Genomic DNA, 21,368 nt, shown 5'->3' with positions numbered 1-21,368 from the left:
GGGGAGTGGCGGGAAGTGGAGAGGGACCTATAGGCCCAGATGGCTGGAAGACAAACAGGCCCTCCAGATGGACTTACCACAGGCCCACAGGTCCACAGGCTTCCCGTATGGGTCCTTCCGCAGCACTTCTGGGGAGAGGTATCCAGGTGTCCCTGCGAACCCTGCTCCCCAGACACACAGACAGGCAGACACACACACAGAGGTTGGCACGTGAGTAGCCTGGAGCAAGACCCTGCAGGAGAGGGGACGAGGATAGCCCTGGAGCTGGAGAACACAGCCCTGCCCCAAAGCTGGGGTTGTACTGTGCCAACCCAGGGGCCTTGGTAAGCTGGCGAGGCCTACATACCAGGCTAGGACCAACAGACAGGTATACACCACACCTACATTCTACTCCCCACTCTGTCCAGAGTCTCAGGTACCCAGTAATCAGTCACAGAGCTCCTTTTCCCCTGGGTTCCAACTTTTACTGTACCCATTACCTATCACTTGCTGGTGGCCTTTAAGAGCTGATCTACTGCCCACACCCCATACCCTGCTCAAGGGCTGCTCATAAGAAGTCAGAGCTTTGGTCCTAATTCAGCTAACTCCCGTGTGCATGTGTGTGTGTGTGTGTGTGTGTGTGTGTGTGTGTGTGTGTGTGTGTGTGCATGCATGTGTGTGTCTGTGAATGTGTGTGTGCATGCGTGTGTGTATGTGCACACGAGCATGCGCACATGTGCGTATACGTGTGTGTGTGTGTGTGTGTGTGTTTTCCAGACCTTGGTTTCTTGATCCACCAAGCAAAGAATTAGATGGTCTTACCTTTAATATTTCTCAAAATTGAGAGGATTGTTGGAACAATGAACACCGAGATTATCTTAACTAGATACCTTAACTAGTCGTCTCAGGAGCAGTTACTAGTTGGTATAGATGTGTGATAAGCATTGGACTGGGCATGTCACATGCCTACTATTAGTAACCCTCTTGGATTCCCTGAGAAACATGCTACTGTCCTCTTCTAAGAGACGAGGGAAACAAGACTTGGTTAAAACCACACACCTTGTAAGATATGCTACTGTCCTCTTCTAAGAAATGAGGGAAACAAGACTTGGTTAAAACCACACACCTTGTGGGTTGGGGATTTAGCTCAGTGGTAGAGCGCTTGCCTAGCAAGCACAAGGCCCTGGGTTCGGTCCCCAGCTCCGAAAAAAGAAAAAAAAAAAGAAAACCACACACCTTGTAAGTAACAGTCAGGATCTGAACCCAGAACTCTGGTTCTTGTTTGGTTTGGTTTGTATTAAGGTAGGATGTCATATCTGTAAGCCATATCTGTAGGCCCTGGACTCCCAGTTATTCTGTTTCTACCTTCCAAGTGCTGGGATTAGTGGCAAGCGCTACCACACCCAATTTAAGAGTCCTGGGTCTCAACCACTGACCACTATTGCTCAGCAAGAAGTACCCAGATAAAAGACGCATGCCCCATCATTACCAATCCCAAGGCATGCTGGGCCATCTGCACTCAAGCACCAGGGCTTTACACCTGTCAGTTTCTCCAGACCTTTCCCAAGCTGCTTACTATGTTTCTCCTCTGTGACACCCAGTATCCAGGGATAAGGGGAAGCCTACAGAGTTCCCACCAATGTTTAAGTGAATGCTGCCACAAACAAGATATGCTACCTGGTTCATGAAGGCTCGGTTCCCATACCTTGTCCTGAGGGAGAGAGGTCAGCACTGCTCACTGGCCCAGAGGCTGGCTGGGTGCAGCCTGTGCTCCCTGGGTCCTACACGGCTCAGTGGCCATCTCATCTTAGACAGAAGTTTCCCAGGGGCACATATATCACCCAAAGTATGCCCCTTCCCTCCCTGACACCCCACACCCCACTCACCAAACCATGCCTGCTGCTCTCCCTCAACCTCTATGGCCAGGCCAAAGTCTGCCAGCTTCACCGCAGCACCCTTGAGCTTCGAAGCCAGCAACAGATTCTCAGGCTTCCCAGGACCAGGAAGGGAGAGAGAAGGATAGTCAGTAGGTTCAGAACTTCACATGCTGCCAGGGGACACAGGAAGAATGAAGAATGGCTGAATGGTCCAGGGCCTCACCCCTCCCACACCTCCAGACCCAGGGTCCTAAGTTTCTGTGCCCAAGATGGAGGACTGTAACAAGACTCTCATCGTTTGCAACAGAAGGATTCTTTCTCTCATAGCCTCCCCAGGGTTGAGAGCTGCGGCTGAGGGGAGTTGAAACGGAGTAGGGTGGCATAGCCTAACCTCATTCAGAAGTATCTTTTAGTATCAGCACAGTGCTGTGGTCTACTGTCACCTTCCCACTGGTCACCCCAGGGACCTCAGGACAGTGACCTTCTTCCACCCCTTGAAACAGTCATGGCCTTTGTGTCCCCTGTGTTCCGTGTATGGCTTGCTCTCAGTCTCATGTCAAGCCCTCCAAAGAGCTTTCTCTCAACCAGCCAGGCCCTCTTCAGTGCCCCCTAGCACCTGTCGTTAACCATGTGTTCATCGTCTATACAAGATGGAGAAAGTGAGGCTTCTGTGTGTGTGACTTGTCACAGCCGTAAGACGATAGGTGTCAGAATGCAGGCAAAAGCTGACTCCATCTTAAAGACAATAGGACTTGGATATGAAGCCATGATTGACAAGGAGGAAAGGACATGGTTAACTTTGGACTGTGAGTGGTCAACTAGGGTCCCCGGGAGTCCTGCTGGAGAGAGGATGAGAGCCAGAATAGGCACCAGCTATTTCTATAGAGAAAAGCTATTTCTATAGTTTAAGCCCTGGGCCTCATGTTCATAAAGCAGGACCCAGAGCACTTCTCTTTACACACCTAGACACCATGCTGAAAGGCATGCGTCTCTTGGCTGAAGGATGATGGGGCTTGTATGTGAGACTGTGGTTGACACTGTGTGTGTGTGTGTGTGTGTGTGTGTGTGTGTGTGTGTCTGTGTCTGTGTCTGTGTCTGTGTCTCTGTGTGTCTCTATGTCTCTGTCTGTGTGTCTGTGTGTGCCTATATGTGTGCATGTATGTGTGTGTGTCTGTGTGTGTGTCTGTGTGTGTCTCTGTGTGCCTGTATGTGTGCATGTATGTGTGTATGTGTGTTTGTGTATATGTGTCTGCATGTCTCTGTGTGTGTGTCTCTGTGTCTCTGTCTGTGTCTCTGTGTGTGTTTCTGTCTGTGTGTGTTTCTGTCTGTGTGTGTTTGTGTGTGTGTGTGTGTGTCTGTGTGTGTGTATGTATGTGTCTGTGTGTGTGTGTGTGTCTTCTAGGGCATCAAGGCTGCTGCCTCTGTCTTGGACCCCCAGATTCTTTTACTTGGGCAAGGGGGAGCTAAGAGTATGGATTCCACACATAAGATAGTCTCAGCTTTTAATTCCAGTGCTGTGCACTGCTGCCACAGAAACTGGTGAAATGATTTCCCTTTGATGGTTGGTTTCCTCTCGGGGAAAAGAGACAGATACCTGATGTGTAGTAGCATGGTGCCTAGGTGTGTGAACAGCTTGGTGAGCACCAGGGCCCAGTCCCCAAACTTCCTGCTGGGGGCTGGGCTAAAACTCTATAGAGACAGCTGTTGTCTACTCTGACCCCCTTTCCCTAGCAGGGACCCTACTAGACCTTTCCCAGTCCAAAACTAGCCTTAGTCTAAAGAAATATGGCCCTTCTACCTGGCTTGGTGAGGCCTCCTTTGTCCTTAGGAGCTGTGTTCCCAACATGTCCTGTGTCTCAGTAGTGTCCTGTCCTGATTTGACGAATGTACCACTAATTAGAGATTCCAGAGTGGCCTAAATCTGGGCCACCTCTCAGCTCTCATGCTTCCTCTTCCCGAGCATGGTCTGTTACCATAACGAGAGCAGACCCTCGGGGAAAGCCACACTGCCCTGGACTGAGACCTTGCTTCTGGGCCCACCTTCTTGTCACCTAGGCCACAGGTAAGACCTCAAGGAGGGAATAGGGTAGTAAGAAAGAGGTAGGAAGCCTTTTCAGAACACTGTCCCCTGAAGGATGGGAACTGGCTGGTTGATCACCATGGAGGTTATCCAGGTTCCAAAAGCCCTGGGGTCAGTCATGGTGGGAATGAGGGTTTGAAGCCCTGGGAAGCCTGAGGGGATTCCCCCAATTTCTTTTGCATTCCAAACTGGGGGTTGTAAATAATGTCTACAATTGTTATAAGCAAAGGGAGTTGAGGGTCCTGCCAGGGCAACTGCATAGGATGTCAGCACAGTCGTGCTGATGGCCAAGGTCCCTGGACACCTGGCATGCTTGCCTAGAGGGGTCTAGACCTAGATGGTGGGGTCACAGGCTCTGGGATGAAAGCAAGCCAGGGATCCTTGTCCCTGCTTAGGCTCCACTGACATGCATGCATATCTGTGACAAATCCTTCTCTCAGTCTGCTTCCTGTTCTGTAAGATGAGTACTCTGTGAGCTACTCTGCTGACGGAGACCCACAAGGCACAGGAGACCCACAAGGTCCACACTTACTGGGCAAGGCCGTGTAGCCCATGACAATGCTAGACAGACTTATGAGTGCTATTCCTTTCCTTCAGATGAGCAAAAGGTGGTACAGAGTCCCTCTCCTCACCCCCAACCCTGTTTTCCTTCTCCTTTGCCTGACAGAGAGCCAGGAGCAAGAGTATCAGGGTGCCTCTATCCCAGGAATTTTGTGGTTTCATTTGATAGCATCATCAATGGGGGCAGAGGTTGCCATGACAACTCCTTCTGTAGAGAGGCCGAGTCTCTTGCAAGACAGTCCCACTGAAGGGTCGAAAGTGCACAGTAGTTAGTAGCACTAGTTGCCCTTCCAGAGGACCAGGGTTTGAATCCCAGTGCCCACACAAAGCTGTACAAACTGCCTGTAACCCTAGTTCAAGGGGGGGATCTGATGCCCTTTTCTGGCCTCCACAGGCACCAGGCAGGTGTGTGGTGCACATAGGTACACACACGTGTGATGCACATACAAGCATTCTGGCAAAACACTCATACACAAAAAGTAAGTAAATCTTAAAAAAAAAAAAAAAAATCCAAGTAGCTGGAAGGCAGCAGACTGAGATCTACTTCTGTTCCAACCCACAGGGCAGCCTCAGCCTAAATTTCCTGGCACAGACTAGACCCCCTGGTAGTCCTTCCTTCCTGAGCTCACTTTCCTGAGCTGTAGGTCAGTCTTGTCAGCTGGAAAACAGCCACCCACCTCCAGGTGAAGTGAAAGGAATTCTGGGAATGCAGATGCAGAGGGCCTCAGCTGAGTTACTGAGGCCCCTCCTGGGGCCCCAGATGGAAGAAATTTGGGTGGCGCCCGTTCTGTGGGGCAGGAAGGGAGTATAGAGGCTGGGGACCTGTGAAAGCTGCTTCTCCAGGGTTACTCACCTTCAGGTCGCGATGCACCACCCCCATCTGGTGACAGTGTAGCACAGCCTCCAGGATCTGCTGGATACAGTGGCTGGAGAGAAAGGGGGAGGGAATCAGGCCCCTTGGGAAGTTGACTGCAGGCAAGGGCACCCTAGCCAGGCTGCAGCCGGTACTCACCTGGCATCAGCCTCACTGTAATACTCCCGGGCCACAATGTCTTCGAACAGCTCCCCACCAGTGACCCTGGGGAGACAGGCATGACGTCACCCTCCCACTGAGACTCTCGGTGCCACCTGGCCTGAAGGAACCTTCTGGAAATCATCTGAGAAGGGCAGGGCCAGGGACCTTAGAACCTCAATCCCCAAAGGAAGAACTGAATCATGAAGGCCCCTGCGGCCACCTTGTTCCTGTCTTCTGACACAACCAGGTTTCCCTTACTGTCTCCTTTCTCTCACTGGGCCCAGGCTGGTGGGGATAGTTGCTCAGAAGCAATCGTTGGGTCCATGAGACTCCTGGAAGCTTGTGGGCTGTTTGGTTTCTCGCCCAGCTTATTTTTACACTTTTCTATTTATGTTTATATATTTTTCTTATTTTTTTTTAATTGAGTGGAAGCTATGGAGATTTCCCATGTGCTCCTGTCCCCTCTTCTAAACATCACTGTTTTACAGACCAGACAAGCATCTTCACTGATTCTCACTGCCCACCCAGGAACAAATGAAGCCTGTCATTTCCTTCCTGCCTTGACAAACCAGATTTCAAAATGAAACTTGATACCCCCACCACGGAACGGCAAGGCAGCACCATCACTGGCCACAAATAGAGAAGCAAAAAATAAACTGATGGTACCGGCTGGGATGTGTCTGGTGTTTTAAACAGAAAGACCAACTTGTGCAGCCTGGGGAGGAGCCCATTGGACAGCCTAAGAGCACTCAGAAACCCTCAGATCAAAGAGTCCATAACGGTCATCCCTGCCCAGGCACCCCGTCTCCCATGGCATAGCAAGGTGTGCATAGAAAGACTCACAGATCGAAGATAAGGTAGTGGTGCCCCTCCTCGGAGATGCTGTCATGGAGTCGGACTGTGGGAAGGGTCAAAAGCAAGTGGTTACACAGGGGTTCACTACTCTCCATCCCCACGGTTCCTGTCAGACTCCTGAAGCTATCATTTCAACCCTCAGTCCAGGAGCACAAACTTTGATAAATAAAGGCAACTGCAAGGGTTTCATTACACCAAGACCTCCAGCATTACTGAGGGAAACTAGGCATAAAGACTGAAGATCTCTGTTGTGTTAGCTTGGTCCTCTCCCTGCTCCAGGCCTCAGTTACTGGGCAAGCCAGAGTGGTAAAAAGAAAGAGAGAGGGGAAAACCACCACCACCACCACCACCACCACCACCACCAACAACAACAACAACAACAACAACAGACTGTGATTCCAGTCTCTGCCCCAAGGGCAGCTGTGTGATGGTGGGTGGGCAGGTTGCTGTGCCTTTCTGAGCCTCTTTTTTTCCTTATTTAGACTTTGCAACATTGTTTCAAGAGTACCCTGAAGTGCACAGCCATAACCAGTCAGTGCTGGCCCTGGATTGACATCCCCGCCCTACTCCCAGGCTGAAAAACAATAGTGTTTCCCAGGGCTAGAAAGAGGGAGACAGCAGTTGGTTCCTGAACTCTGATGGCTGAGAATTTGTCATCTCCACACCTCTTTTCCCAGGAACAGAGACAAGGTTCCCAGGAGCCCAGAGCTCCCTAAATTGCTCCGCTTCTAAAAGAAAGCCCCGTGGCCTAGGACTGATTCTTGGAAGCTATGTCATGTCAGCTTCTCACAGGCTAGGGTGCCCATCCTTCTCTGTGTCCTGGACACAGGGTAGGGGAGAGCTGGCCGGGACAACCGGGAGTCTTCTGCACAATGCAAGTCACACAGCTGTTGGAATGATTTGGCAGTTAGCGCCCACTGGTTTGGAAGCTTCTCCAAATTATGTCGTTTAGTGAAAAAGCCAAGTGGAAAGCTTTGGTGTTCTTCCTAAGGAGATGTCTGAGCTTGGGCATGATGGGAATCTTTCTGGGAAGATGTGGAGAAGTGGGCAGCAGGGAGCCTGGAGGGAGTGGGGGCAGGCTTCCTTCTCATTGGAAACCCTAGCGTGAGAGCCAATGGCCTTGAGCACACACTATCCCAGAGCCCTTGAGTGGCTCATGGCCCCCAGACTTGCACATTAGCTCTACCCTAGGAACATGGTGGAGAGAGGTGCTTTCACAGACTAAAAGGAATGTTCTTGGTTTTTCTCCCCCTTTTTACAGTGTGGGGGATTAAATAAAGCCAAAAAATAAATATGCTCCACCACTGAGCTACATCCCCAAGACCTTTGTTTGTCGTTGTTGCTATGTGTTTTTAGAAAGGACCCCTTGTGTAGCTCAGGCTAGCCTCAAATTCACAATCCTCCTGCCTCCAAAGTGCTGGGATCTCAAGGATGGATGTGCCTGAAACGCTGAGCGAAATGTGAAGGCATTCTCTTTTAAAGTTTTGGTCTTGTTTTTATTTACATGTCTCTGTGTGTATGCACACGTGAGGGTAGGTGGCATCAGAGGTCAGAGGCGTCAGGTCCGCTGGAACGGGAGTTTCATTCCAGGGAGCGGTGAGGCAGACACCTGATGTTGGTGTTGAGAACCTAAATCAGGTCCTCTGCAAGAGCAGTAAGTGCTCTTAATCCCCGAGCTCACAGAGGCATTCTTAAACGGTGATAAAAGCTGTTATTGCTTTGGGTGTGAAGTGTCTCCCAAGAAGGTTCATGTGTTAAAGGCTTGATCCCCAGCGAGCAGTGCTGGGGGTGTGTGTGATTGGATCAGGAGGATATTAACCCCACTGAATTGATTTATGCTTCCATTGAGAAGTTCATAGCAGAATGGCCTATCAGGGGGTAGAACATGAGACCTGAATATCCTCAAATTCTCTTCCCCATCCCAAACTATTCATTAAACTCTCAGATTTTTGCATAGTCCCAACCCACTTTGGCACGGGCATAGGACTTCTATAGTCTGTCAACCATAAGCCATACCAAGCAGAAACCAAGAGGCAAAAGGTCTACAGGCATAGCTAGATTAGCCTGCTGAGACCCCTCAGACAGGGCAGTGGACACAAGCAGATAACAGCCCATCTACCTTGCCTGGACTTGCCAAAGCAGGCTAAGAGCACTTGACGTTTCTCCAGGCATGAAGCCTTCTGGGCTTCTGTTCCCCATCTATACCAGGTTAGGCTTCTCTGGCAAGAGTTCATCAGCTTAGGGTGAGCTGTTGGGTAAGGTCAGGGTCTTTCCACCCCTCCAGCAAAAGCTCTGAGATACTTCTAGCTACTTGCTCAGCTCTGTTCTCCACGAGGAGCCATGTTTACTCAAGCCCTCATTTTTCCAGAGCCTCAAAGCCTGGAAGTGTTCTGGCCATGTGGTAGAGCCTCCAGTGGACTTGACATTGGGTGAATGAGGAGGAAACAGCTCCATGGAGACAGTAGGAAAGCTGCTAACTGTCATCTCTGGGCTCTTGTACCTCGTCAGGTCAAGATGTCTCCCTGTGTGGATGGCGCAGAGCAGTGAGCTGTGTGGGGTCGCAGGCAAACCTTGTCTTGTGTGGAGAGCCTGCTGCAGGAATGGGCAGTCGGGGCTGTGGGGTGGCTGGGCTGGGTAAAGCTCATTCTGTCATTGCACTGTCATCTATTGAATGTCCATACCCAGCGAGGTAGGAATAATTCTCCAGAAAAATTCAAGTTTCAGAATGGTGAGGCAATGTGTCTAGGGTCAGTCACACAGTGATGGCGGTGTTTAAGCTGCAGGTTGTTATGACCTGGCCTATGAATTCCCATTATAGATGGGAATGGGAGGGAGAGAGAGATAGATAGAACTCTGAGCTCAGACAGATCCCCTGCCACGTGCAAACCCATCTAGATACATATACATGTATAGAGACACAGAGAGACATCATGCACACATAATAGGACATACATAGAGAGATGCATACAGAAATTTGCACACATAGATGCTACACATATACAGACACATATAGAGAAACACAGAGGTACTACACACACACACACACACACACACACACCCCACTCTCCTCCTCCCAAGCTGACAGCCTTCTTGAGAACATAGGGTTTCTGTCAGAGCTCACCGAAACCTTCCATCAGCAGTAAGAGAGGGAGGACTCAGGTGAACAAAGTAAGGTCCAGCTAGGATCCTCCTCTAGCTGTGGCCCTGACCTCTTCTCTGTTGCTGGCCTGTCCCTGGCTGCTGTGCAGGGGAGGGGAGGGGAGGGGAGAGGAGGGGAGGGGCCTCTGATATAAATAGCAGATGGAGCTTTCTCCCTGGGGAAAGTTAACCCTTCTAGCTCAGCTGGGGTGCAGGAGCCTGTTTCCCCTCTGCTGGAGAAGGCACAGCTGTGGAAGCTTGCCCTGGGTGCTCTGGGAACCAGCAGCTTAACTTCCTCCCTCTGTGAGACGCTGTGAAAGCTGTGACACCTCAGCCCATCTCAGGCCCATGGGAGCAGAAGCCACCATGACACGAGATGGCACAGGTGACTAGACAAGGACAGGCACTGGTGAAGAAAGTGGCTCTGAGAGGGCAGCTGTTCCCTGACAGAACCGGACCTACAAGCCTTGCTCTTCCTTGACCAGCCTGGATCTGCAGGCCAGACACAGAGGAGGAGAAGGAAGGAGCAGAAGGAAGGAGCAGTGAGATAATGAAGTGTATTTCAAGCCCTTCCCTGTGTTCCTACCACCATGAGCTAAGCATTTCTGGAAGATGGCCTCAGTCTAACTCCAGGGCACTAGCCAAGCTCCTGGGGAGGCACGAGGCAGGCAGGAGCAGGACTCTGAAGCAGGACAGGGCCACAGATCCAGGCTGACACTGCATGTGGTAGGTCGGGGCCAAGCTTTCCCATGGCCTATTTTCATCTTTCTTTTTCGGCTTCAAGAGTTTTCCTGAAACAGCTTTTCCGAAGGAGGCGCTGGCAGCGTGGGTGGGAAGAAGGGTCCTTTCTTCACCTTCCCCCAAAGCAAGCTGGTCCCGAGCAAGACGCCCCCTTTCCCAGCTCCCTCTGCAGCCTCCATCCCCAGAGAAGAGAGTGACTGCTCCCCACCACCCCACACTGTTCCATGACCTCTCACACCCCTCTGCTCACCGATATTGGGGTGCTTCAACAAGCGGCAGATGCGGGCCTCGCGTTCCAACTTCTGGTGATCTGAAATGCAGGTTCCCATTTAAATCCCAGCGAAGAGATGACCCTTACTCTGTCTCTATTGTCTTTTCCTCCCAGGGTGGCCCTAAGTACTGGAAAAGGTGACCTATATACCAAGGCTTCTGAGTTCCCAGAAAAGGCAAATGGGTAGTAAGGACCCAAGTGAGCCCCTCTCCCTCTCTAGGTCTCAGCGTTCAGTGCTCTCCGAGGAGATTCTCCTCCAACCCCTTCCTGTATGACCCAACCATCCCAAGGTCTGGAGACCCCGTACAAATCCGTGTAATTCCTCCAGCCTCGTCCTCAGACCCCAGATCCAGGCAGATGAATTGCAGAGTTTTGCCCTTCCTGGTTCTCATCTGGGAGCTACCAGTTCACTCAGCAGGTACACTCCATCGCCAGCCATCACTCCACCCTACCACCCCTCAATGCCATTGGTTTTTTGAAATCCACCCCAACTTCAAGCCTGTAAGGACCCTCCTTTGGGCTCTAGAGGGCCAGGCAACATCTTCGTGTCTCACAGTACACACGTCTTTGGGTAGGGACTTTGTTGTACCACCTGGTACATGTTAGTTACTTAAGAAGTCACTGGGTGAGTAGGTGGATGGATGGATGGATGGATGGATGGATGGAGGGATGGATGGATGCAATAAGCTTCCTAAGGTAATGACTGTTTTCTTCAAAAGAGCTGTACCCCAGCAGCCCCTCCATTTCACAAGACATGGGAATCAAGGACAGACGACTGGAAAGAACTTGGTGTGTCCCTCCTCCCTCCCTTGGAACTGGCCCAGAGCCTGTATGCCTGTCAGGACCTCTGTCCAAGACCCTCTGTCTCCTACCCACCTACAAGAGTTCATGTAAACTCTGCTGCCTCAGGTTGCTAGGAACAATCGTAACCACAAGCCCAGTCAGTGTCTTCCATGGTGACCCGTGGCACAGATAAGGACAAGTGGCCTGAACCAGTGGCAGCCTCAGGGCTGCAGTGGCTTTGCACAGTCTCACCACAGGATGGCTCCTCTGGAACAGGTTGGTATTATGGAGGATTGCAAGGATGGAGAAAGCTCTTCTTCCCCCTGCTTTTTCCACTACAGCAATTGCTGGCTGCCCTCTGCAGACTACAGAAGCCGAGATCAATGCCGAAATGTGGCTTTGCCATCAGCAAAGCAATTAAGCCCAATTCTGATTCAATAGGCTCAACTCCCCAGCTGAAAATCTGCTACAGGCTGCGGGGGGGGGGGGTGGAGTGGGGATGGGGCGCAAGGCCAGATTACCTCCAGATACCCTTCTCCCCACACCCTCAGGCACAGGATGCTGGTTCCTAGGCAGAGGAGGGATCCCAACCAGGCCCCTGACCCACATATGCTTCACCTTCACCCACAATGGAACCAGAGAGCCTCAGAGTCAAGGTTCTGCCTATGAGAAGGAATGAGATCTTCTGGCCCAGGCAACACACTCAGAGGGGTGGGGTGCAAGTCTAAACCCAGAACTGTGCAGTTTCCTTTACATGAGATGACCCAGGAATGCAGTCCCATTGATGACGTACTATATACACGGGTGGGGAAAAAAAAAAAAAACATTGATCACAAAACCTTAAACTCTGGTTATCAGGCCTCTCTGCTGGAACTGCTGAATGTGACACCAGCCATACAGCTACCCTGCATCGTGACTTTCCCCGTTAGCCACGCCCATCTGCTGTATGTGAAGGGGAGCGTTGTGCAGGATTTCATAGCCCCGTTCGTGAAGGTTGCATTTCTAACACACTGAGAGGCTCAGGTGCCGTCGCACTCCAGCTGCATTGCTCTTGACCATTCTTGCTCTGGCGTATGCAGGAAAAGAAAGTGAGGCCAGGTGAGGAAGGCGTGATCCCTTCCTCAACGTCACTGGTCAAAACAGCAGAACCCTTTCAGAACTTAGAGCTCTGGGGACCTCACTCTTTGACTGACCAACTCTCCATCCTAGCTGTTTGTCGCTGGTAGTCAAGGCCTTTTTTTTTTTTTTTTTTAAAGGTATAAATAAGGTCCTGCCACTCCTGGGTGTCTGACTGACTAACCGCTTTCCTAACGTGTTTACGATACAACCCAAGGTTTTTAGCCATGAAGCCCATTCACATTCCACTATTTCTGACCTTGACTATTCCAAGCTTCTTTTTTATCTGAGTCTTTGGCTTGCTGTGCCCTCTTCTTGGGGGTACTCCTCTCCTGGGCCTTCTTATGCTGCTTTCTTCCTTCTCAGACAGACCCAAGTACGTCACTTCCTCAGAGCATTTCCCCAGCTGCCTTTTCTAAGATCGTCCCCCTGCCAATCATGTTTCCATCACCAGTTCTGACCTTCCTTTTAGACGGAGTTTCTCTTATATTTTTCGTTGTGAGCCTAGCCTTTAACGGCTGAGCCATCTCTCCAGCCCTAGACAGAGTTTCTCAATGCTGCAGCCCTAGCTGCTCTAGAACTCACCGTGTAGACCAGGCTGGCCTTGAACTCACAGAGATCAGCCTGCCTCTGCCTCCCCAGTGCTAGAATTAAATTGTGTGTGTCACCACACCCATCTGATTTCCTTGGTAACACTCTTCACTTCTTTGGCATACCTAGTTTAGAGGTGTATTTCATGTGCCTTTCAGTGTCATTCCTAAGAAAACAGGCCCCCCGGGAACACAACCTTGTCCACCAGTCACTGCCTCATTCTAGGGGCCCAGCGTGGAGCTGATGAGAGGCTTATCCAAGCTCCTAGCACAAGCAAGTGCCAGAGCTTCTTGTCAGTTCCTGCTAATAATTGCAGCACCGGTAATCAATGCATGCGTGACTCAGCCTCAGCCCACAGTGATGAGACATCCAGGCAAGATCAGAATCTCCACACCCTGCCTGGTACTAGAGAACAGGACTCCTAATACCTAGGCCGACAATTTGGGGACCTTCACCCCACTCTGGTTGAGTCATCCTTGGTGTATTGAGACTAAATTGGAGAATAGTTGAGTCCCGGGAGTCAGATAATCCTAGCAGGCAGGGCCAGAGCCATCCAAGCATACAGACTTTGCCTCAGAGAGATCAGGCTCCTGCAAGCAGGTATGTGCAGGTTGTAGCCTGCAAGCGGGGGAACACAGAGGAATGATGAATGAGGGAGGGCACTAAGAATGAGAAAGCCCCCTCTCCATACTGGGATTTAAGAGAAATAATCTAAAGACCAGGGTTTCTTTCTCTAAGTTTATTTATGGAGTATCTTTTTGTAGGAGTCAAGCCTATTAACTGTCTAAACTTTCTCTAAGTTTATTTATGGAGTATCAAGACCAGGGTTTCTTAATATGTAGGTCTCAGCCCCTTTGCGGGTCAAGCAAGCTTTACACGAGGGTCACGTATGAGATATCCTACATATCAGGAGAGTGTGGGGAAGCCAGAGTTATGAGACTCAAAGCCTGAGGGCACCCGTATAGAGGTCTCAGTGAACCTCAGAGACAGCTCCTGAGCCTAGAGCCTGAGAAGGCCCCTGCCTGACCACTGCAGCAACCAAGTTTGTGTGGCCGAAGTTCACAGAGCAGCTGGTGGGAGTCCAGCTCAGAGCACATGGCTGTCATCTACAGCTAGGAGGCTGGCTGTCCTTGAGCCTTAGGAGACAATTCAACTCCAGGGTGGAGCCCAGAAGGTTACATTTTGATTTTAAGACTGGAAATGGGGCCTGTCAGGGATGGAAACAGGCAAAAAATTTTACGTTTCATTTTATTTGCTTACAGTTTCTTTGAATGACACTAGGGGGGGTTGTTTTGTTTTTTGTTTTTTTTTTGTTTTTTTTTTGGTTTTTTTTTTTTTTTTTTTTTTTTTTTTTGAGCTGGGGACAGAACCCAGGGCCTTGCACTTGCTAGGCAAACGCTCTACCACTGAGCTAAATCCCCAACCCCTTAAGAACTAATCTTAAAATGCATATAAAAATATCTCCCCGAGTTGGGAACTACTTGCTAGAAGAGGCCAGGAAGGGAGGGTGTGCCAGGGGAGGCCCTGACTTGCTGGGAGTGGGTGAATAGAAGCCCTGGGTGGGTCCAGCTCCTGCAGTGAGCTGCAGGATGTCACCCCAGAGAAGCAGCAGGAGAAGTTTAGAGATTATTGCCAAATGTGACAGCTGTAAAGCCCCCTGTGGAGGCGAGTGACATGAGGAGACTGCTCAAGGAATCTCTGCTCTCCTCCCTACTGGCATCCAAAAAGTTCCCATTCCAGTCCCCTGCTCCTAGTCCCCTAGGCAGGGTTACTTTCCTCCTGGATGGCCAAAGTCTTGGTAATGGCTACCTGACACAGGCCAGATTCTGTTCAGGGATGGTTAGTCATCTTCCCAACAGGAGTAATGGCCTCCGTCTCTCAGGGTACGGCCCCTGAGGTAAGCCGGTCCAAGAACTCCAGCATCCAGCGTGATGCTCCCTTCTTATCTTACTTCCTGAATGCTCCTCTTGAGGGCAAAACTTGATCTGTCATTACTGTAGTCCAGGGGTTCTTAACATGTGGGTTGCAGGCCCCTTGGGAGACTCAAGCGACATTTTCACAGAGGTGGTGAATCAGATATCCTATATATTAGATATTTACATTTTAATTCATTACAGTAGCAGAGTTATAGTTACAGAGTAGCAACAAATATAATTTTACAGTTAGGGGTCAGCACAATAGGAGGAACTGTATTAAAGGGTCACAGCATTAGGAAGGCTCAGAACCATTGAATGCTCTAGCCCTATCTCTAGCGTCTCAGGAATTAAGGTAACACCCAGGCAAACAGCAACAGAAGGCTGCTCCAGCCAAGCTTGCCAACAGGAGGCAGCACTCAGTCAGACTTCCTGCCTACCTAGCTCCTTGCCTCTGGACCTTCCACAGGTTTGGCCTTTTTACACTAGTTATGCCAACTGGGGACCCTCAGAACCTCTGCTCAGTGTACAATGCAGAAAAATAAACAGACAGCATTGTCGGCCAGTCAGCCGAGCTAGAGACAAAAGGCAGCAACCACAGGCCAGTCTAGGTCTTGCTGAGAGGCCCACGGAGAACAGTGTGAACACCCAATCCAGCATTCACAGGCCCTCCCTCAGCTCTGCACCTGCTGGGCTCTCATCCAAACACAGTTGCAGTCTTCAAAGCATCTAAACACTGTAACTCTTTCCCAAGATTCTGCAACCACCTCACCCAACAGAATTCTCCTCACACCAAACAGTCTTCAAGGCCTCTCTCTGGGGTGGATGTCAGCTTACATGTGACTTGGTGACCCACTACTGCTGTAAACACGCAGGAGTGACAGGAGTCTTTTGGGCAGACTTTCCAAACTCCAGTGCCCTCGAGCATCTTATTTAGAGGAGAGTTTAACTATTTTAGGTCGGAATAGGCAGTATCTCCCAGGGAGGCTGCGGCTATAAGCTTTAGGAGCCAATGTTCCTAAAGCCTTTGCAAGTTAGACTTAGACCTTTTCAAAACCAGGCCACACCTCAGAGCACCTATTCAAAGACTGGAATGGTGGGAGCAGAGGCACAGACAGTTCACCGGCAGCAAGCACTAAGGCCTGGTGAGGTCGCTGTCCTGGGTGCTGAGCACACAGCGGTGGGTGAGTCCTGTCTGCTCTGTTGGGGCTCACAGGAACTGGGAATTAAACACGAGGCCACAATGGTGAACAGAGTGGGTTGGGCCACGTGGAAAGAAAAAACAGCAGGAAGAGAAAAATGGAGACTGAAAAGAGGGTAAAGAAAGTTTTGAGGATATGACTGAGTGGAGGAGACCTGGAAGGAGAAAAAAATGGCTGCCCCCATAAAAGGAAGCAGGTTAAACATTCACAGAGAGAGAGCAAAAGCAGAGGTCAGGAGGCAAGCCATGAAGGGCATGGCAGAGTTAAGAGAGAGTACTACTGAGGGCTTGAGCTGTCTGGGAGATGCTGTAACATTGGGCCTGGAATCCTTGAGGAAGGAAAGTGAAGGGTCTATTTTCATCACACCCTTAGAAGGAAGAGCCTCTTAGCCTGCCCACACTGTCTCCCAGGGGTCAAGCGTGGGGTTCAGGTCTATGGCAAGAACTATGACAGAGCAGGAAAGTCGGCAGTGGGCAGGCAAGCACAGAACCTACCTCTGGCTGAGAGCTTCTTGGTGTTGATAATCTTGGCAGCATACTCCTGGCCAGCCAGCACCTTCACACACCTGCGCACCACGGAGAAGGCTCCCCTGGAGGACAGAGAACAACATGATGTAGAGAGGGGCCTGAGACCCATCTCCCCAGGCTACCAAGAGTTCCTACAGATGTGCCGTGCAAGAAGGGAGCCGCTCATTGGAGTCACCTATAGCACAAGGGCTCCTGCACAGCATAGGGTCAGGAAGATCCAGAGAGGGGCCCAGATCCTTGGCTTCATGCAAGATGAGCCTTCTGGGTTCTATAAAAGTTAGGTCACCAAGTTATAAAACGTTAGAGGCCTGGAGTGAGAACCACAGAATCTAGGTCTCTGAGAATCTTTAGAGCTTTGTTCTTTGAACAAGTAATACATCACACAGCTCCAAGTTCAAAGGACGTAAATATGTAGAACCTGAGAAGTCCTGCCTCCACTCCTAGACCCCAGCCTGTGAGGGGTCCTTCCTAAGGCCTGGAGTCTCTCTTTACAGATCTCCCCTCACACACAGCCCCAGGCAGGTATACAATTCCATTCCCTCCTTTCTAGAGTTAAGATTTTTTTTCCTTTGAGACAGGGTCTGACTCTGTAGCTCTGGCTGACCTGGACCTCACTGTGTTGAACTCAGATCTACCTGCCTCCGTCTCCCAAGTGCTGGAATTAAAGGCATGCACCACCACATCCAATGCAGTTAATGTAGTTCAAAGGCCATCATCCTCCATTTAAAAACTCTTCATCACATAATACATAATTATATGACTGTCTTATAGTCTAGTGTCCTGGCCAGTTTCCTGATTGAGGTTCCCCACTGAAAGGCAGGTTGGTTCAATCACTAGCTATTAGAATCAATGCCCCAAAATGGCCTTGAATGTGTGCATTAGAATTGCATTGATTCTAGCACTCTCGAGACAGACAAGCAGATCTCTGTGAGTTCAAGGCCAGCCAGGTATACCTAGTGTGTTGGAGGACAGCTGGGGCTACATAGTGACACTATCTCAAAAAATAAAAACAAAAAACAGCCCCTCTCCCCTTAAAAAGTATCGCATTTCCTGTATGTGAGTCTCTGGGATAAGCTCTACCTACATATATATATATATATATTTGGAATCTTTGATTGATAATGAGATTTCATGAACTTATATGTTATGGGTTGAATCTGAAATGTCCCCACAGACCCGTGGTTTGAAACTAGTTCTGAAGCTGCTGGCACTGTTTTGGAAGCTGGCTGTTTCTGCTGAACTGGCTGCCCATCAAATTCTTGGGATCCTCCCGTTTCTTTCCCCCAAGTCCTGGGACACAGGCGGAGGCAGCAATGCCTGGCTCTTTATGTGAGTGCTGGGTATGGGAACTCAGGTCCTGCCCAGTAAGTCATATCCCTAGTTCAGTCCCTACATTCGGTTTTAGGAGTGAAGTTGAACATCTTCTTAAACATGCTTTAAAGCAGCTCCTGGAATCTTATCCTCGAAGTGTCAGTGACTAGAAGAGATCTGGGGATGAGGGATGGGAGCCTCAGTGCTCACAAGAAGAGCATCACTGTTGCCACATGAAATGGAACATTGTTCAGTTTTTCAAGGAAAAGGGAAAGTCTGGATGTTGGCAAGAAATTTCCTGATTTTTAAATGTTGGCTCCTTATTTTGAAATAATTTGAGCACAGAACGGAAGAAAACTTGTTTGAGTTTGGATCTGAGTGTGAGCTACCGTTTTGCACTTCTCCACGCAGGCCAACCTGTCAACTCTGCATGTTACAGCAGTGGGTACTGTGTCCCAGTTTTTACTGTCCTTTCACTAACGACCAACCCAGAAGAGAGAGCCTAGGAAGACTCTAGTGTGCTGTTATTGTATGAATCATCCAGACACAGCACTGAACCAAAGTGCAGAGGCCTCATGTGTGGAGCGGGCCTCAAGACACTGAGCCCCACTCAGTGGATATGACTCTGTGTAGATTGCTTCAAGTTCACACGAAAGATTACAAGCAACATTGTACCTAGGCCTCGAATATTTGCACTTCTGGGTTTTTAACACCCACACTGAGTACCTTTCCACCTCTCCAACTTCCTACTGCTGGCCATGCTCAGTTCCTAATAGCCTCCAAACTTCCACCCCCGCACCTAAAATGATGGGCAGGTCTATGCCACAGGATGGTTGGATGATTCCTGGTATCTGAAAAGCTGGTCCACAGTCTTTCTTCTTGCCATTAATGCTTGAAGCAGGAGCAATTGCTGGCAGAAGGAAGCTTTCAGTCTGGCATAGACCCTAAGTGGACATACTCTAGCCGGCTCAACATAGGGCAGCAAGAAGTAAGTGGCTGGGAAATGACAGAGAAGGATGAGACAGACAGGAATGGATTGAATCACGTGTACACCGAAGGCCTCACACAAGAATAGCTTATGCTAGGACTGTCAGGTTCCGTAAGCTCTTCACTGATAAGAAAGCAGAGAGACCCCAGTCACCTCCTTCAGACACTGCCTCAGGTACAGGGTCTTCACTGTTCTCCATGAAGCCCCTGTGTAGAAAACACTTACCTGCCACTAGTCACCCCCACCCCAATACTGGCCATCAAATAAAGATGGTTTCTTTTATGCCAACTAGTCCTCCTGCCAATTGTACCCCCATTAGATCTCTTGCAAGTCAGTTATGCCCTCTAGAGTTAGGGACGCTCTACAGGTTAAGGGCTCCATTACATAGCACTATGCCCTCCCTCAGGTGCACTCCCTATAGGAAGTGGTCCCTTGGGTTGCCCACACTCCTGTACAACTTTGCTAACAACAGGGAGTCTTTGCCACTGCTCTCAAATGGGAGACTTTTCTAGGATGGTTCCCCGAACTCAGAAAAGCACGTTTGCTAGTGTGTTATATAACACAAGCCATGGCGAAGAATACAGATGAGCATCTGGATAAAGCGGAACAGAGGCCAAAGCCTGGGAGATTGCAGCACAGGAGCTCTGCCCCACTGGAGCTGAGATGCTCCACCTCCCGCCCTTGGCTGTATTCCCTCTCACAGAAGGTGTCTAGGCTCCACGCGTGGGGAGCCTTTGTGAGACTTCTTCCCATAACCGTGTTCAATCACGAACTTGATTTTGGGTCCTCTCATCTCCCCAGAGAATGAAGAATAAGGCAGAAGGTTCCAGGCTTCCAATCAGCGCTTTGTGTTTCTGAAACCAACCTCCATACAGAAACCCATAATGAGTCACTTCCTAAGGATCAAGGTGCTTCACCTGGAAATCCCGGGGGAGATAAAACTTTTGTGTCAGCAACTGGGGTCAAAGACTAAATATGAGAATTAAAAAAACCGCTCCAGTTACCGCTATTACTCAGGAAATTGAAAGGATTTTAGCATCCCTGCTCCAAAACACTAAGTAAAAGGACTAAATGTGTATTATATTCTATCAGCCTAATGATCCTCCCCCATCCCTGACCTGGCCCTCATGAGAGCTGTTTATCCTTTTTCTTGTCTCTCCAACCCAACTAGTGAGTTCCTATGCCTAGCTCCTGGTACCTAGTACTTGGTACCTAGCACTACTTAGTACCTACCTAGCACTTAGTACTCAACACCCAACATCTATAACCTAGCATCTAGCACCCAGTACCAAGAACCACTTGCTAGTACCCCCATGAACAGAACTCGCAAGATCAGGCAGTGATTTTTAAACAGTGAAAGCAACAGAAATGAGGCAGGAGGGAGGATCTCAGTCAGGAGCATTGGGGACAGAAATAGACATTTGAAGACAAGGAGACAGCTGGTACTTAAGAAGCATCCATCTTACCTATGCAGAGGAATGGGCTGGAAAGCCATTGTTAGGCTCCTGTATAGACCTTGATTTCCCATGAGGCCTTAGAGGGAAGTGTTTTTGTGGCTTCATCTGGGCAGGATTCTGAGCTGCCTAGACCTGGTAGGGCCTTGCCTTGTTCACCAATAATACCTGGCCCATGGTGAGTTCATAGCTGGACCACCTTTAGTGTGGCTCAGATGGGTGCAATCAATTACTACATTAATATATACACAACACACACACACACACACACACACACACACACACACACACACAACCAAACAAAAAAACCCGTAAGACTTCCAGCAGTTGGATGTGGAACACATTTGCAATACCCAGCAGTTCAGAGGCTGAGGCAGGAGGACCATAAATTTGAGGCCAGGAGGTGGGGGACTTGGGAATGTGACTCAGTTGATAGAATGCCCCTATCATGCCCCTAATCTCAATACTTGGTAAGTGGAAGGAAGAGAATCATGAACTCAAAGTCGTCATCCTCAACTACACAGAATTCAAGGTCATGCTGGGTACACAAGAGCCTATGTCAAACATCTGAAACACACACACACATACACACACACACACACACACACACACACACGAGAGAGAGAGAGAGAGAGAGAGAGAGAGAGAGAGAGAGAGAGAGAGAGAGAGAGACTTCCCTGTACATATTCTACCTCCTGGAATCAACATTATGGAGCCACCAAGTGGGCTCTGTGCAGGCAGCCTCATGGATCCCAAGGAGCGGGGGCCTAGGAACCACATCTACTGAAGAAGACAAACCTCTCTCGCTGAACAAGAACAACATAGCTTTCCGATGAGTCAGGGGTTGCTGGGCAGGGGTGCTGAGCCCCTGAAGGACATCCTGAGATTGTTGCCCAAGGGTGGGGATGCATAGCCTTCCTGGGGTACTCGGAGGAAGCACCTCCCAAGTCAAGACCCATCTCCTGA

The 21,368-nt window shown here is 49.8% G+C and overlaps 1 protein-coding gene across 3 annotated transcripts in view; it reads right to left on the bottom strand.

Moving 5' to 3' along the window:
• Nucleotides 1–21,368, bottom strand: part of Camk2a (calcium/calmodulin-dependent protein kinase II alpha) — a 61,914-nt gene that overhangs the window by 29,299 nt on the left and 11,247 nt on the right. For all 3 annotated transcript variants that reach the window (XM_087592199.1, XM_087592200.1, NM_012920.1), the window contains exons 2-8: nucleotides 16,617–16,711; nucleotides 10,497–10,556; nucleotides 6,356–6,410; nucleotides 5,510–5,575; nucleotides 5,351–5,423; nucleotides 1,866–1,968; nucleotides 78–161 (exon numbers count right to left, since the gene is read on the bottom strand). In XM_087592199.1, coding sequence (XP_087448325.1) covers nucleotides 78–161; nucleotides 1,866–1,968; nucleotides 5,351–5,423; nucleotides 5,510–5,575; nucleotides 6,356–6,410; nucleotides 10,497–10,556; nucleotides 16,617–16,711 — 536 coding nt within the window. The remainder of the gene's footprint in view (nucleotides 1–77; nucleotides 162–1,865; nucleotides 1,969–5,350; nucleotides 5,424–5,509; nucleotides 5,576–6,355; nucleotides 6,411–10,496; nucleotides 10,557–16,616; nucleotides 16,712–21,368) is intronic.

The sequence above is a fragment of the Rattus norvegicus genome, chromosome 18 (assembly GCF_021556685.1).
Source record: "Rattus norvegicus strain SHRSP/BbbUtx chromosome 18, alternate assembly SHRSP_T2T, whole genome shotgun sequence".
Classification (NCBI taxonomy): Eukaryota; Metazoa; Chordata; class Mammalia; order Rodentia; family Muridae; genus Rattus; species Rattus norvegicus.
This window is presented reverse-complemented; position numbering and strand designations above follow the sequence as displayed.